We start from the raw sequence: 16,805 nt of genomic DNA on the forward strand, positions 1-16,805 counted from the left end.
GTAGATATAGTTTAACTATGGCTAAAGTAATTTTCTCATTCGTAACTTTTTATGAATATTGTCTTAATGATTTGGTTTTTGAGGTTTATATGTAATTGAATACTTCCTATAAATAAGAATATTTAAATATAATATTTGTTTGCTATAATTCAGAATACCTAGCTAATAGAGCCACAATAGTTCCCCACATTCACTCATTAATATTTTTTATGAATACATGTAACAAAATGCAGTTTACATGAGATTGTTTGAGAATGAAACTAAACTTGTTCTAAACAACCAATAATCAAATTAATATAAAAAATATAAAATATATAACAAAAAAAATTTAAAACATGTAAATTATAATAAGCACATTGAAATAGGAAGACAGAAGTACTTACACCATGTGTAAGTAAAAAGCAATATATATCAAAAGGTTACGATAGTGCCGTTGATCATTGAACGTACTAACATTATTGAAATTTTCTTATATTAGAATTTAAAACCATAATCTATACAAGCTTAGATATTTTCTATATAATTAACCGCAATAGTCTTTAATCATACATAAATGTTTTAGGATAACTGTTGCTATTATAGGTAAATAGGTTCCAAGAGTTAGTGCATATCGTAGAGAATCCTATCAAACATGGAGAATGTTAAAATGATCAAAATATATAATATTTATGAAAATTTACAATTCAAAATTATATTTTTTAAAATTAAATATTTTCATTTAAGTTTTTCAGCATATGTATCTATTATAAATAAATAAACAATTGGAAATAATCATTAATTAGAAAAATAAAAGCATTTTGAAACACAATGTTTCAAATTATATAACAAAACAATACACTATTTTAAATCGAGCTAATTTTTGGCATAAGAAAGAAAAATTTATTATTTCATTTTAGAAAGCATCTTCATTTATTAACATTAGCACCGTTTAGTATGACATAAAAATTTGCATTCAAAGTTACTTTAAAGAAGGATCTCTTACATCTTTAAAGATTACAAAAAGAAAAATCCTTTGCAAAGTATTAAAAGCCAATATCTAGTTTACACATATCTAACAGCAAGTCAGCATAAAACAATTAAGTAATCATAAAGAAGTTGTTATAATGAAAATGCCATATAAAGTGAAAAATATTTGTTTAGACCTAATTCCATAATAAAAACAATTCCATTTTTTTACAAAAATGCCAACCGTTGATATCTACACTGAAAATCCGAATCAAGCTTAAAGCTTTACTCCATTTCTGAATAATCTAAAATATATACCAACTCTCCTGATATAATGACAGGTACGCGCAATAGCCACTCACTAAATAATCTCTATATACGGCTATCTACATGTAATAAAATATAATTTATAAACACATGGGGAGTGGGTGATTGGATTAACTATAAAATCAGTCTATTGATATTCATCATCTGAGCTTAAGAGCATAGTCTTTTCATTATAATTGTTGCTGATAGTCGCCACGCGTTGATTGGCCGGTTGTGATTTTTTCTGAACATGCTGTTCTGTATCTGCACCTGGTGTAGGCCCATATCCTGTTGAAACTGGCTCATCAGGGTCATGAGAAGCTACTCGAGAGCCACGTGAATGTTTACCACCTCCTGTTGGGATAAAAATCAGTATTAATTAGATAATTTTTGAAAACAGGTGACATGCTACTGGTTAGGAGTTGAATTTCTACAATAGTAAATAATATTCTGCGTTTTGATTTTAGTTATTTTAAGACAATCCTCAGAAAACCAAAATGAAAAACTAAATACTGTTTCCAGTCATGCTACCAAAAAATTCAAACCGTAACATATTTAAAGTTTTGTCCAGAAATTTGCTGGCATGTGCTGACTATTAGTGTTTACTGAAAATCTAAATGCTTCACCAGATTTGCTTTTTATGCTGTTAAGTTCCATCAAACTTTACCTACAATGAATTGTGCTACCGCTCTGCCAATATATTAAGTGCTGCAAAGAAAACTGCACAACCACCATTATTAAAGTTAATTTGACTATCAAAAATATCAAAGTTTGTTCCAATCTTTTTCAATTAAATGATAAATTATTTTTACAGATAACTTGATTTTGATTGAATTACACAAAACTAATATACTTAGCTCAAGTTGCGATCTGTTTAATTTGCATAACATAAATTACATCAAAATAATATATATTTTATTCAATAATTATCAATTTCAATAAAATATTTAATAACAAAAATTAATAGTAATATTGTATTTAAATCTTGAATTATTTGGAAAACTGCAATGTAAAGAATACAGTAGTTTTTACTATCTAATCAAAAGCAAAATGTCGCAATTATTGTTTCAACAACGTTTTGCATACAAAATTATTACTACATTGTTAATAATATTATGTACTAAATCAGACATGGCATTTAAAAAGTATATACTACACTACTAAAATGCATGCCAAGTTGTGTTTCTTGTTTAAAATGTTCTTTCCAAAACTCTGAAATTTAACAAAATATTTAGGAAGAAATGATGCCAAATAAGCATTTACAATTCTGCAATTTTTGTATAAGTTACATCTAGCATGAACCATAAAGAAATTGTCATCACGATAGCATTTCAAGAAAAAATAACTGGAAGCATTGCATTCTCTTACAACTAAAGTGATTCATGCAATTTGTAATGCACAAAGAGTAAAAATGATTTTACATGCATATATATATATATATATATATATATATATATATATATATAAATAAATAAATATATATATATATATATATATATATGTATATATACTATTTAACATGTTTTAAGTATAATAAAAGGCTAAAGCGTTTCAAAAAGCTTACCTCAGACAGAAATAATACAGGTTTTTCCATTTCCATAATAAAACATGCTCTCTACCTAAAAAGTCTAGATATTATATCAAAATCAAAGGTATAATACATAGTACAAACTCAAGTAAAATAGTTTATCAAAAAAGTTCATTTATTAGTTTGTAAAGAACAGAATATAAAAATTAAAAAATATGACTAATAGTTATATTATTAAAGAAAACGAAAGTATAACAATCATAAATTAGATTTGTTCGAATGGAGTCATTTCAATAAAAATATGGTACAAATTTTGTAAACAAGAATCAAATTCTCAAAGCCTAATAATCACATCAGAGATAGTTGTAAGTACGATAAATTCTAATTCTAACCTATAATTAATATTCTATCCAACAAAAGGTTTTGTTCGAAGTAATTGATCATACATATTTAAAAATATAGTGCGGCAATTATACAATTAACTAGTAAACCATATACATTTTCAATCATACTAAATTTTTACATGAATTTTCAATACTTAATGCAGTGCTTATAAAAGTTTATTTTAATATTATTCATTGCATCGTATATTTGTCATAAATTTATCTTCGGCAAATCATTCACATGTGGCAAGTTTTGGCCCTCGTGAATATATATGAACTGTAGAATTATAATCCAACAATTTTCATTAATTTCACTGAAATGAATGATAAGAATATTGTTCACAATAATAATCAAGCTAATGTATTTAAGTTAAAACTTGAAATTCTTATCATACAAACAAAAAGTATAAGCACAATATTAAGTACTCAATAATTCACACATTTTTTCCACACAAGGCACTAATTGTAAATGTAATGCTTTTTATAAGATCAATCCAAGAATAAAATATACAATAATACATTTTTTCAAATTATGTAAATGCTTGAAAATTCTCTTAATTAGCCAAAGCATTTTATAATACAAAAGTAAAACTAGTCATAAGATGTATTCTTGCATTTAAATTGAACAAAATTTAATACACCTATAATCTACAGATAAATTGTCAATTAACTAACTTAAAATTAATTTAAAATAATCTAAACTTTAAAATACTTACCTGTTAATGGCTAATTGTGCCAAAAACAAATATTTTAAAAAGCTATAAATATAAGCACCCATAATAATCCACGTGAAATTCTACATGGAGTTTATATCAAAATAAAGTCATTTACATTGTGTCATTCATAATTATCACTGCATATTTGTTAAATTGCTTATTAATTTTGATTGTGAACCTTTTTCTCATGCATCAGATAAACTAAAATGAGGTTGTTACAAGAGTTGATTATTGGATAATGTGAGCTAGCTATTTGAGAAGCTAGAGTTATGTGAAGCAGGCACTTAGTGGCAGGTCCAATAGTAACACCCATACAAATTCATTTGAGACTTTCAAAGCTTCTCGTACGGACGATTAGAAGTCACTTCTGTAATGAACAAATATCACATATGCAGTCGAGCCCTTTGGAAAAACTTCCACTTTCTACGCATAAACGCATGGTGTCCTTGTTTGTGCAGTTCTCATTTTTAATATTGTCCTCAATGTTTTTAGTTGGGAATTGGAATACATGTGTCTTTACATATTTATAGTGCAGCATTGTTTAATGAACTAAATGATGATTTGTGAATGGAGTCAATTAATTCATTCAAAATTTAAAAACTAATAATACTGATGCATAATTATTCCAATCAAATATGGGCAAAATAATCAATAGCAAATGAAATTAATTGAAATAGCATAAAAATATAAGAAGATGGAGAAAACAAACATTGCATAAATACCAACAATATAAATGCAACATTTATATTTGTGTAATTAATATAAAATTGGTCTTAATCTTTCTTTTAACTGCCCACAAATGACAATTTATACCAAATTCAAAAACATGTAATTTTCACAACATACTTTATAATACATATATAATTTCAAAAAGATTATTTAAAAAAAAAGTATGGCAATCATCCAAAACTATGATCAATTGACAACAAATCACGAAATAATAAGAATGGAGTAATACAAGCTTGATTTTTGGTACTGCTATAATAATTGAGAACATCAACAATAATAAAGTGCACCATGCTACATGCCATTGTAGTAAATTAGTAAAACTTACCAGAACTGTACTGGGTGTACTGCTGGTACTGTGGGTGGAAATTGTGAATGGCATCTGTCATTATGTCTTTAGGATTCATTGTTTCCTGTAAAGTAAGAGTAGAAATGAATAAAAGGATAATATTCAGAAAACATTTATATATAAATTATTTGTAAAACATACGTTTGAAAATTTTATATTGTAAATGAGTTTACTATCTGATACCTTTACATAAGTATTGTTAGGCTAATGTAAAAAAAGTATTTAAAATAAATACTATAATTTATCTATTTCTATTGAAAAAAAAATGAATTGATATAAATAATGATACGTTTTACAACTGATGTGCTTTGAATACTAGTATTTCACAATTTAATAAATATAATTTTTTATTATTAAAAATTTAATAGATATTTATGATTATTATATAAATAAGATAAAATCTCTAAAACAAATATACAACTTACACAAAATTTCCAATATGTGTATAAATAACCAGGCTTAATAAACAAAAATTCAGTTTTGAAATTTTGATGTGGCCCATTATTCTCAATCTTAATACATTTTTATAATTAAAATCACTTTTCCTGGGCCCATAATATATATATATATATATATATATATATATATATATATATATATCGTCAAAAAAAAAATAATGACGAAGAAACGGCCAAACTTATGTTTACCGGAAACATATTCAGCACTTGAATTGCAATTGATATCTTTCAAACATTTTTTGATATTTTAAAATTGATTCGGAATTTTTGATTAAACCGTAGACCAAAAATTTTACACTTTTCTCGACAGATCTTCGTGGTAAACTAATAAAGGCGAATTCCTATGGAATTACCTTACATAGATTTTAAATTTTTAAAGAAGCCGTTTTTGAGAAAACGTCGACTAGAAGTCAAATTTTGGCTCAAATACACACGAACACGCGCACATACACACATACTTCGATCCAGAAATTTTAATAATTATTTCAATTAAAAACAAATGCCATTACTAACCTTTAGGCTGCTACTGATTGACTGCATAGTGACAGACCTGCCGTGCGTATCTGTAATACAACCCTGTGCATAAATCTGGTAAGGGAAGGCATAACGTAACGCTACGGCTGCGAAGAACATCTCAATACAGATCAGGAAATTCTGATATCCAGCCGACACTGTACCTGCTGATGTCGGGTAACCAGAATCATCTACGATTGGTGAGATGATTGCAGCTTTCTCCAATACGGCCAATGCTACGCCTAAATTTATTTACACATTATTAATAGCTCAAAAACAATATTGTTAATAGATTCACAATCTGTAAACTGATTATCGAATTGAATCTTTAATGTATTTCATATTTAGATATATATTTTTAAACACAATATTTGCAATAGATTTTTTAATTAACAAATTGAAAAAACTTTTGGCTCAAAGTATGTTTTAGAGAACATATTATGGAAATCCAAAGGCAAATTACATGAAATAATAACTTTTACTATAATCAGAGAATAAGATATTAAACCGTATCAGAAAAACAAAGTCTGTTATGGTCATTTAAACCAAACTAATTCAATATACTGTACTTCTATTCAAATAAACTGTTTATTTTAGTTGTTATATTTACATGAAATTCCAAATCATGTCGCGGTCTTATCATTGTAATAAAAAAATTTTTACAAAAAATCTTATAGCATCGAAAATATTTACTAGCATAGAGGTGACATTGTCAATTTCAAATTCTAATTCAAATTTACATCTTCCAATTAGTATAACTCAAATTTTATATATTTTGTATGAAATGTATTTTCAAAAATTATATATATGCTAACAAAAATAAAATGAATGAATGATAATTGAGCGTGATAACGGTGTTAGAAGTAACTTCTTATCAATGAATATCAATAATTGATTTTCTAAACAGCTGATGACGCATGAAATACAGAAACAGAAAACATAGTAACATAGAAAAACCAATTAAGCATTTCATTCAAGAATAGTTTATATATTATGTATTTTGATTACTTAACGCTTCGATCAAACAAAAAAAATATATATTAAAGCAGAATTATTATATTAGTAAGTATACTCTATCAAAAATACTATAACCTTAAATACTTCATAATGAACTAAATAAGCCAAATTAAACAATCACACGTGGTAATAATATGCGTTAAAGAACACCATATTATCATTTGTTTTATTGTGTATCTCATCACGTGAGCGCGATAATAAAGCTAAATAACAAAGATTGTTAATATTGAAATAAACGTAGTTAGTAAAGTAGTGCAAAAGTACTTATAAACAAAACTATATAAACAGATAATGATTTATAAATATGCACGAATAGAATATTATTGCTATATTTGCAGACAAAGCGAAAAAACATATGATATGACAAACCTTGCCAGAATGATAAGAAAATCACAGATTTCACCGTGCAGAATTTCAAAACTGGTTCGAAAGGCGTCAGAAGATCCCTTGTAGCGAAATAAAACAAAAACAGACCATACAATGCAAGACTGACCGAGATATTGTATATGATCGTGATGTAGATATAACCACCGTCAGCACTGAAATATTAATTGACATTATGCATAATATAAGTGATTAAAATAATATTGTATTGAGTATATTTTGTGTATGCACTATCAAAGTGTATTTTTATTAAAATATTCTGCATTCTGAACCATGAACAGCAGTCTATAATTTTGCACATAAAAGATTCAAATCACATCTCCAGAATTGCATTAGATCTGTTTCAATATAATCAAATTTATATGTATATACAATATACACCTATCCTTAGGTCTTATCCGGTTATTTAAAATATTTTTTTCAAAAATCCTAAACTACAATTTCTTTATATCTACAATAACTTTTTCATTATTTTACTGTCAAAATACAACATTAAGAATTATATGTTACAATTACAAATTTTTAGTAGTCTATGTCTATGATAAAAATATGTAGATAACATGGGAACATCCCGTTATATGATCAAAACTAATTTTTATGTGTGTATAACCTAGTTCGTTTGAAATACCAAAGCAAAGATCATCAATATTTTTAAACTTTGTTTTTAATTAGTGTTTATACATAATTGATAACGTAAATTTATTCAAGGTGAGCAAATAACAGAATTATTTTTTATTATTGCAGTAAATTAAAATTATTATAATTTATTAAATGTGTTTGATATTAAAATATTAATATTTATTTTTCGTTTGTTATATACCATATTAAAAACTGACAAAAAGGGCTTTTTCATAGTGTTTTTAATTAACACAGTTTTTCCATATAAGAGCGAATTTTTCGAGTTACACGTTTTTTATGGCATCTATCTTCCGTGCAAAGCGGGGATAGATGTAATATTAAATTTTACGTAGATATATATATATATATATATATATATATATATATATTAGGGTGGTCCTTAAAATGGTCATTTTCGAATTTCCTTGCTCCCAGGGGCTCAAATGGTTCCAAATTCATAAAAAACAATTCTCTGAAAGATTTAGCTCTTAATATTAACGTTTAGATAAAGCGCAATTCAATCAAAGTTTGTATGGAAAGAGCATGGAAAAAATTTTGAAATTAAAAAAAAAATGTTTTATGTATAACTTAGCGACAAATGAATGAGTTTTATTCATTCATTTGTTCGCTAAATTACATCTAAAAAACATTTTTAAAATTTTTGGAAAATTTTCCATGCTATTTTCATACAAAACTTTGATTGAATTGCGCTCTATCTAAACGTTAATATTAAGAGCTAAAACTTTCAGAGAATTATTTTTTATCTATTTGGAACCATTTGAGCCCCTGGGAGCAAGGACATTCGAAAATGACCATTTTAAGGACCACCCTAATATATATATATATATATATATATATATATATATATATATATATATATATCAATTAATCGATTGATATATCTACACTTGTATCTAATTTTTTATTTATGTGCAATGTATAAATTTATGAAATGATTTAATTAACTCACCTCCAATCACCATCGTGATAATGTCCAAATGCCTGCAGAAATATAATGACAAAGGCCATAACCGGCTTCACTAAACAGAACTGTAAAGTGGCCTGTTTGCAGAATCGCAGAAATCCTATGGTGTAATTTTTCCCAACCAGACAGCATGTCCCATAAAGACAATTCGACCTGATCGGTTTTCCTCGGATTTCGCTCATTATGTTTCCTTCGCCTCCCAAATATTCGTAGCACAAGCTCAAGAAATTGTATATCACGAAAGCTGTGGAATATATTATATTTATCGTAGTTATATAAAAAATATTTATTGTAATAAATATGTATGTCAAATCATTTGGATAAAAGATAATAATTTATTTAGACAATTATCGACGTTTTTTAAATTTATTTCTTATAACCAATCTGAACCTTGGGTTCAATGAGGTTATTTGCTGATGGGTACAGAGCTGTATCGACATTGAAATGAAATCAAGTAGAAATTTTGTTTGTTTCTATTTCACGTTATTGCTATCGGTTCATATTATTTGTATATGAAATTTACTACTTAAATAAATCAACCCTCTGTTAACACAGCAAGTGTGTACCGTGTAGTATGTGGACCGTGCTATAAAAAAATACGAATTTAATGTACAATCCAGACGAATTCGTAGTGCGTTCTATGGAAACTTGCTATCATGCTGTATGGAAACTGTGCTATGGCGTTATATGAAGACCAATAACACAGTATAAATTATAAGTTGTTTTTATTGAAATGAAAAATTCATATAAGGATATGATAAAATATATATAACATATTTTCATTTAATTGTAGAGTTCATAAAAAATATATGTTCATAATAACGCGCCCATTATTAACAATTTTATGTTTAAAAAGTAAAGTCAAATCTTGTTATTCAAAGTAATAATGCCGTGAGTTACATACTTAAGCGTGCCTTATTACTTATTGAATATTATTTCTCTCAATATTGTTTGCAATACTCATTTTCCGACACATACATATATGTGTATACTTGCATTCAGTAAAGTATATTTACACATGTTACAAATTATACATATCTAAAAATAAGCCATAATATATCCATTCCCAACATATAATTTCAAAGAATAGCTTTTAACTAAAAATCTAGTTTGCAGCTTTCGATACGTTACCGATAAATATGTACTAATTAACAACTGCTAGTAATTTTTCGGTCTAGCGAAACAAAAGTAAAGAATTGCATTTTTTCACGCGACTACAAAATTCCATAATAAAAATGTGTTTTTCATCAAAAGTGAAATTTCCACAGCAAGTAATAAAAATAACATTTCTAAAATGCAAAAAGATGTTGTAATGCTATATTTATGCGTAAAGCGGCAAAAAAATCGAATACAAACCTTCATAGCAATCCCTGACTGTGAAGAAGTACACGTAATAGCTTTCGCTGTTAAAAAACAGCAAACTGATCCACGAATAAGTCGCGTATATGGGAACAATGAACAATATTCGCACGATCCATCGTTGTTCGGCTGGATTAGTGTACCAGCGCAGGTGATGATATATCTGCAAACAATAAGACAATTGCAAAAATTTAGTATTAACAAAACTCCACACTTAGCATAAAAAGAGGGCCTTGATCCGAAAGTGGAATGTTTTTAGCGAAATTTTTGATCATTGCGCACGTGTGCCACTCACTATGGTCAAGCACCAATAATTTTATAAGCTAACAAAATAAATTCGTCTATATATTTGAATTACAAATATTATAATTCAAAATATGAGAATTTTTGTTGTCTGAAAAAATTATTGCTACAATGCAAATACATGAGATTTCAAAAAATGCATTTCTCGTCAATTCAATATTAAAGCTAAAGATAAGATGAAAAATTATTGTAAAAAAATATATTGTTCATTTTCCAACAAATAACTAGAAGTTAATGTTTTATTTTACTTATATATATATATATATATAATATTAGGGTGGTCCTTAAAAGGGTCATTTTCGAATTTTCTTGCTCCCAGGAGCTCAAATGGTTCCAAATAGATAAAAAACAATTCTCTGAAAGTTTTAGCTCTTAATATTAACGTTTAGATAGAGCGCAATTCAATCAAAATTTGTATGGAAATAGCATGGAAAAATTTTCAAAAATTTTAAAAATGTTTTTTAAATGTAATTTAGCGAACAAATAATGAATAAAACTCATTCATTTGTCGCTAAGTTATACCTAACACATTTTTTTTTAATTTCAAAATTTTTCCATGCTCTTTCCATACAAACTTTGATTGAATTGCGCTCTATCTAAACGTTAATATTAAGAGCTAAAACTTTCAGAGAATTGTTTTTTATCAATTTGGAACCATTTGAGCCCCTGGGAGCAAGGAAATTCGAAAATGACCATTTTAAGGACCACCCTAATATATATATATATATATTGCAGAGTTTCGAACAAGAATCCAAAAGTAACAAAAAAGTGCTAAGATATATTCATACATACAGGTAATTAATTCAATTTTGTCATTAACCTTTTCTAAAAATTTTCTATAACTTTTAAAAATGTTATCATTTTTAATATCCTGTTAGATAATCCACTTATTTATTTTTATCATTTTCATTTTGATCATATTATCACATTTCTGTACATTATTAGTTTTTCAATTAATTTATTATTTAAGAAAAATCCATTTTCTTTTCTTAAACATATTGTTTGCTGAAATCTCATCAAGATCATGTTTCTTGACAGATGTCCTGAAGATGGAACGTACCTAGTTCCGAAACGTCGACAGTAAATAAATAAATAAATAAAGAAATTGTTTATTAAAAACATTTCTTGTTTTTTATTACTTTTGGATTCTTGTTCGAAACTCTGCAAAATATACACAAATCCAAGATTCTACCATTTAATACATATGCATACGAGGTCTGTTCAAAAAGTACCCGGAATTTTCGTTTTTTCAAAAAATATTTATTTATTCGTCTACATTAATGTGGTCCCCTTCAAAGTAGTCCCCCCCAGATATAATACACTTATGCCAGCGTTTTTTCCAATTTTCGAAGCACCCTTGATATTCACTTTTTGATATGTCCTTGAGCACTCTCAGCGATTTTCTTCAATCGAGGAAAACCGCCGTCCTTTCATGGGTCTCTTCAACTTTGGGAATAGGAAAAAGTCACACGGAGCCATATCTGGTGAATTTTTGCACTTTGCAACACTTTATTTAATTTTTTACGCAAAATTTAATACAAATTCTTTGACTTTTCAATTCTTCCATTGTAAAAATCGCCGAGCTCAGAAAAGCACGTCGAACCTTAGCGACTACCACAGACAAAGTAAACAGTGAATATAGCTGAAAATTTCATCATACTTTAGGGGCATGTATACCAACACAATAAGAAAAAAATTTGACAATCAGACACTCCAGACCCGCGAAATTTAATTATTAGTAATTCCGGGTACTTTTTGAACACACCTCGTATATATATATATATATATATATATATAAATATATATATTTATATATATATATATATATATATATATATATATTTGTGCGTGTGTGTTTTTTGTGTGTACAATGTGTTTTTATAAAAGCATCATATGTTGACACATTCTTTTTCATGCATACACAAACAACTAAAAAACAATATTGGAAATTAAAAGATGGTTTCTAAGTAATTAATAAATTTCATATTCCAATAGTATTTCAATGTCAGTTCAATCAATAAGCATAGTTTCCAACGCTAAAATTGAACCTTGAAATGAGTTCATAGGGAACCGCTACCGTTGATAATAGTTCGGTGTCAAGTCAATGACCACACTCAGGTAAATAAAAACGGTCGCGTATTATTACGCACCGGAGACAAAGCATATTGATAAAATTATCAAATGCAATAAATTACAGACCTATAAAATGTCTATACACATTAGCTGATAATAAATTTTGCATTAATTTCATAGTTAGCAATACAATGACCTTTTAACATTCGCGATAATGCACGGCCCAGCACTAACATCAAAAGCAATATTTTAGGTATTTATAATAAGTGTGTATGATTACTATCTAACATAGCAATTGCTAGATGCCGAAAAACACTATTAAATACTTTAGAAAACGGGGGATACATCACGCAAGTGGTTAAAAACCTCAACCTCGTACCCACAAGGTTTTCAGGTTCAAATCCCAATCTACAGTCAAGTAGCAGATATCAGATACCAGTATCAGATATGTTTTCAAGTACAAAAAGAACTCTGCTGCGGAAATATGTATGTAAAACATTGATTAGACATAAAAATCACGTTCATAAAATTTCAACAAAAAATATTTCAAATATTTCTGTATAATAGAATTTTGAAGTCAAAGTACACGTATTTTCATTTTGTAATAGCGATTTGTAATAATACAGCTTTGGGGTTGATTTCAACAAAATATATACATACATATAAAAATAAAGAAGAAAACATTTTTTCGATTTTCTGACAAAGTACGTAACCAATAAATTTGATTAGCACTTAAATATTCAAAATTTTATAAATTCCTAGGAAAATTGTCTTATTGTTAATAAATAGATCAAACTACTTTGAGATATTATTTAAAATATACTTACGCAAAATGTGTATTTTATAAAGCATATTAGATACGTATTTAGAAATTATAAAGATTTGCTTTATGTTTGTACAATCTAAACTAAAATCGATTCATTGTATAATCATTCTTGTTTAACTCGTTGGTTACCACGAGAAGATACTTGTCCATATCATCATTGTGATTTATCGAATATTTATTATGAAGTCTCGAGAGTCCGAGAGGTCGAATAATGCTAAAGTATCAGAGTATAACGTGTAGAGAGCTCTCCAGCGTTCGTCTTAACGAATATACGGTATAGCTGGATAGATGTATCGTGAGAATTCATCTTTTGCGCAACATTTCACTTTATAAGAGTCGGGTCATATGCTTCAGTGGATAATATGCCTTCATTCCGAACTGCGAAAACCTATTTCATACACGACTGCGGCTTATTTATAAAGTTACCATAAATTTGCACCATACATGAAAGTGCCAAATACACCTAATTCAAAATACTTTATTTTATAGAAACAGGGATAAGTTTCATTTAACCAGTTAACTGTGGCGCTCCCATCGAACAGTGCGCACACTTTTGTGTCGCACTAAATTTTACTTATTTCTTAACATAAGAATATATTACAGAAGTATTAAAATAAAACCGGATTAATTTAATGAAATATTATACATGACATTGTATGAAAACTAAAACTATTTTCAAAATAAACAGTAAAATATGTCAAAAAAAATTGATACGAATTTAGTAATTATCTAGTATTCTCTCGCGGTTAAATAGAGAACTTACCTTCTAATTATGATATGAACCACTCTTGAACTTTTCACAAGAAACTATATTTAATATTATTTTTCTGAGCTGAAAATGCAAATGCAGCATACCCAAAAAAGTGAGAAATACTATTTATCACATCAAAGATATAACGATTGGTTGAAATTTTGAACTAATTTCTGACTTGGTTTAAAATTCAAATTGAAGCATCCTAGTTTGCAAACGTCATTTTTCGCGCAATTATAAATATATTTAATGTAACTAATTGAAAAATTGAGGTTAGTAAGTAAATTCCAATTCGTGCTGTTACGGTAGTTCACTGATCGTAATTATGTAGAACTTTCTTCAACATTAATAAAATATGTAACGTGGAGTACAGCGTTCGGATTTTCGAAGAAATATAGTAAAAGTGCGATAACTAATATTGCTCTTCCTTAATAATTGTATTTCACAAATATTTTAACTTCAGTGTCGTTCAAATTCTCACAATTATCAAAACAATAAAAAGTAATATGTGGTAATTAAGTTTTAATGAAATGTGTAAATTAAATTTGTATATACATATTTAGTAAGCATACTACGTCATGTCATTATTTGTTAATAAACTGTACAAAAATATGAATAGATCAAATCTCAATTTATATTAAATGATACATGCATGAGGAAAGTCGGATGAATTTTCATAAACTACGACTTAAAAAATATTTCTGCTCATAAGACACATGCACATAAGGAATAACGATTCGCAAAACTTGTAAAATTAGAATCTTAGCACACAAATTTATAACATATTGAATTAAACAGACCGTATCAATATATTTTGTATAAGTATACCGAGCATAATTTGTATGTGACATTTTCAGCAAAAACAGTTAGTTATAAAAAAATTCACTACGGCAATGCACATTTGTTAGATTACCTTCGGACAATATACCATTGCTCTTGTTTCAAAAAGGAAAAGTGTTATTTGATCAATTCATAAACTTGATTTCAAACTTCTTATGAACGTGAATTTCGAGCTTTTATAACTAAAAAATTAGTTTTACTCGGACAAGTAAAGCAGCCATAAAAACCCATTTTTCTAAATCTAAGAAATTTCTTAACATAAATGTGAAATTCCATGCGAAAAGCATTTACAGCATTCATATAATGAATTACAGGAATTTTGTTATTAAATAAATAATGAGTTGTTTTACAGATTTGTTTTATTAACCGCTAATTTGCAAATTAAACAAATATCACGCATGTTTATCAAGACGACGACTTTCAAATTTAATAAAAGTAAGATAAAATGTATCGGGTAAATTTATATTTTCAGGACTGTTTGCGAATATGATATTTGAGTATGATAGAACATTTTTAATTAACAACGAGTTACTTTTTTAGTTTTTTTAATGCTGTGTTAAATTACGTCAAAAACAATTATTGTATAAAATAACTTACTAAAACTTACACAAAAATTATACATTGGAAAAATTAAATATAACATTGTTGTAACAGTCATTCTACATATATATGCTATGACAATTGATTTACATTTTTAATGCAATGGGTGCTAAGTTATGTCAACATTACGATTAGGCAAAAAAAATTATTTTCAAATTATCCATTCCTATTAAAACCAGATATTTCAATGAAAGCAAAAATATATATTACATCGCAATATGTTACATCAATTGTACACTGACAGTATTACATACAATGCATCATACATAATTATTAATATGCATAGATATTAATATGGGAAAATCTTATAAATTTAGTTTTAAAATATTGAAACACGTAAAAACCATGTACAAAATCCCTATACTATACAAAATCTAATATTATAAATGCATATTAACATACAGTAAAAACAGCAAAGGACATAATAAAACGTTTTAAAAAATATATACGTAAAACATTAATATAATGTTTGATATAATATTATAAAAATGTTATATATAAAGTTGTTCCAGAATGAAAATATTTATTTTATTTTTTTTTCCTTCCACAACGTCTCCATATGCAAGAGGTTTACAAAACACCGCTTGTGGAGACTTCTTCACATCAAGAATCTATTCTCGTATATCGGTGCCTGGAAATATGCTGGTCGCCAGTGCGCCTACGATTTAGCAACAAAAGGATTGTGGCCAGCATAGTGACAATCACAACAGCGCCTGCTACTACGCCAATCGCTGCAAATAAATCAGCGTTGTCTCCTTCTACACCGACGAGGCCCAACAGGCGCGTCGAAGTACTGCATTCGCGGTCCCAATCCAAAGGCAAGAGGTGTGCATATGATCTCAAAGCTTTATCAAGGGGGCATGTGTCGCCGCACAGCTCCAATTTCAACTGATTTGTTACCCCGTCAGCGCGGTAATACAATTCGACGAAGTACTCGCCGGCTCGTTTCCTCAATTCTAACATTACACATGCAGTATACGGCGGATTATGTGGCTTAAAGGCACCCAATGTGTTCAGCACGTTGGCAACCGTAGTGTCGTGGGCGCTGTAGATCCAGAGCGATCGGTTTGGCGCCAGCTTTCGTGTGGATTTTGTCTTTAAAACGAAGGAATATCTCTTTGAGGA

General features: G+C 27.9%; 1 protein-coding gene across 1 annotated transcript in view; it reads right to left on the reverse strand.

Annotated features, from left to right (window-relative positions):
• Nucleotides 1-1,399: 1,399 nt before the first annotated feature.
• Nucleotides 1,400-16,805, reverse strand: part of LOC113381868 (transmembrane protein 184B-like) — a 31,411-nt gene continuing 16,005 nt past the window's right edge. The window contains exons 2-7 of the mRNA XM_026620528.1: nucleotides 10,285-10,450; nucleotides 8,914-9,172; nucleotides 7,311-7,480; nucleotides 5,925-6,166; nucleotides 4,933-5,017; nucleotides 1,400-1,605 (exon numbers count right to left, since the gene is read on the reverse strand). Coding sequence (XP_026476313.1) covers nucleotides 1,400-1,605; nucleotides 4,933-5,017; nucleotides 5,925-6,166; nucleotides 7,311-7,480; nucleotides 8,914-9,172; nucleotides 10,285-10,450 — 1,128 coding nt within the window. The remainder of the gene's footprint in view (nucleotides 1,606-4,932; nucleotides 5,018-5,924; nucleotides 6,167-7,310; nucleotides 7,481-8,913; nucleotides 9,173-10,284; nucleotides 10,451-16,805) is intronic.

The sequence above is a fragment of the Ctenocephalides felis genome, unplaced genomic scaffold (genome assembly GCF_003426905.1).
Source record: "Ctenocephalides felis isolate EL2017-DRISC unplaced genomic scaffold, ASM342690v1 CF-g0.4_SCAFFOLD_03147, whole genome shotgun sequence".
Taxonomy (NCBI): domain Eukaryota; kingdom Metazoa; phylum Arthropoda; class Insecta; order Siphonaptera; family Pulicidae; genus Ctenocephalides; species Ctenocephalides felis.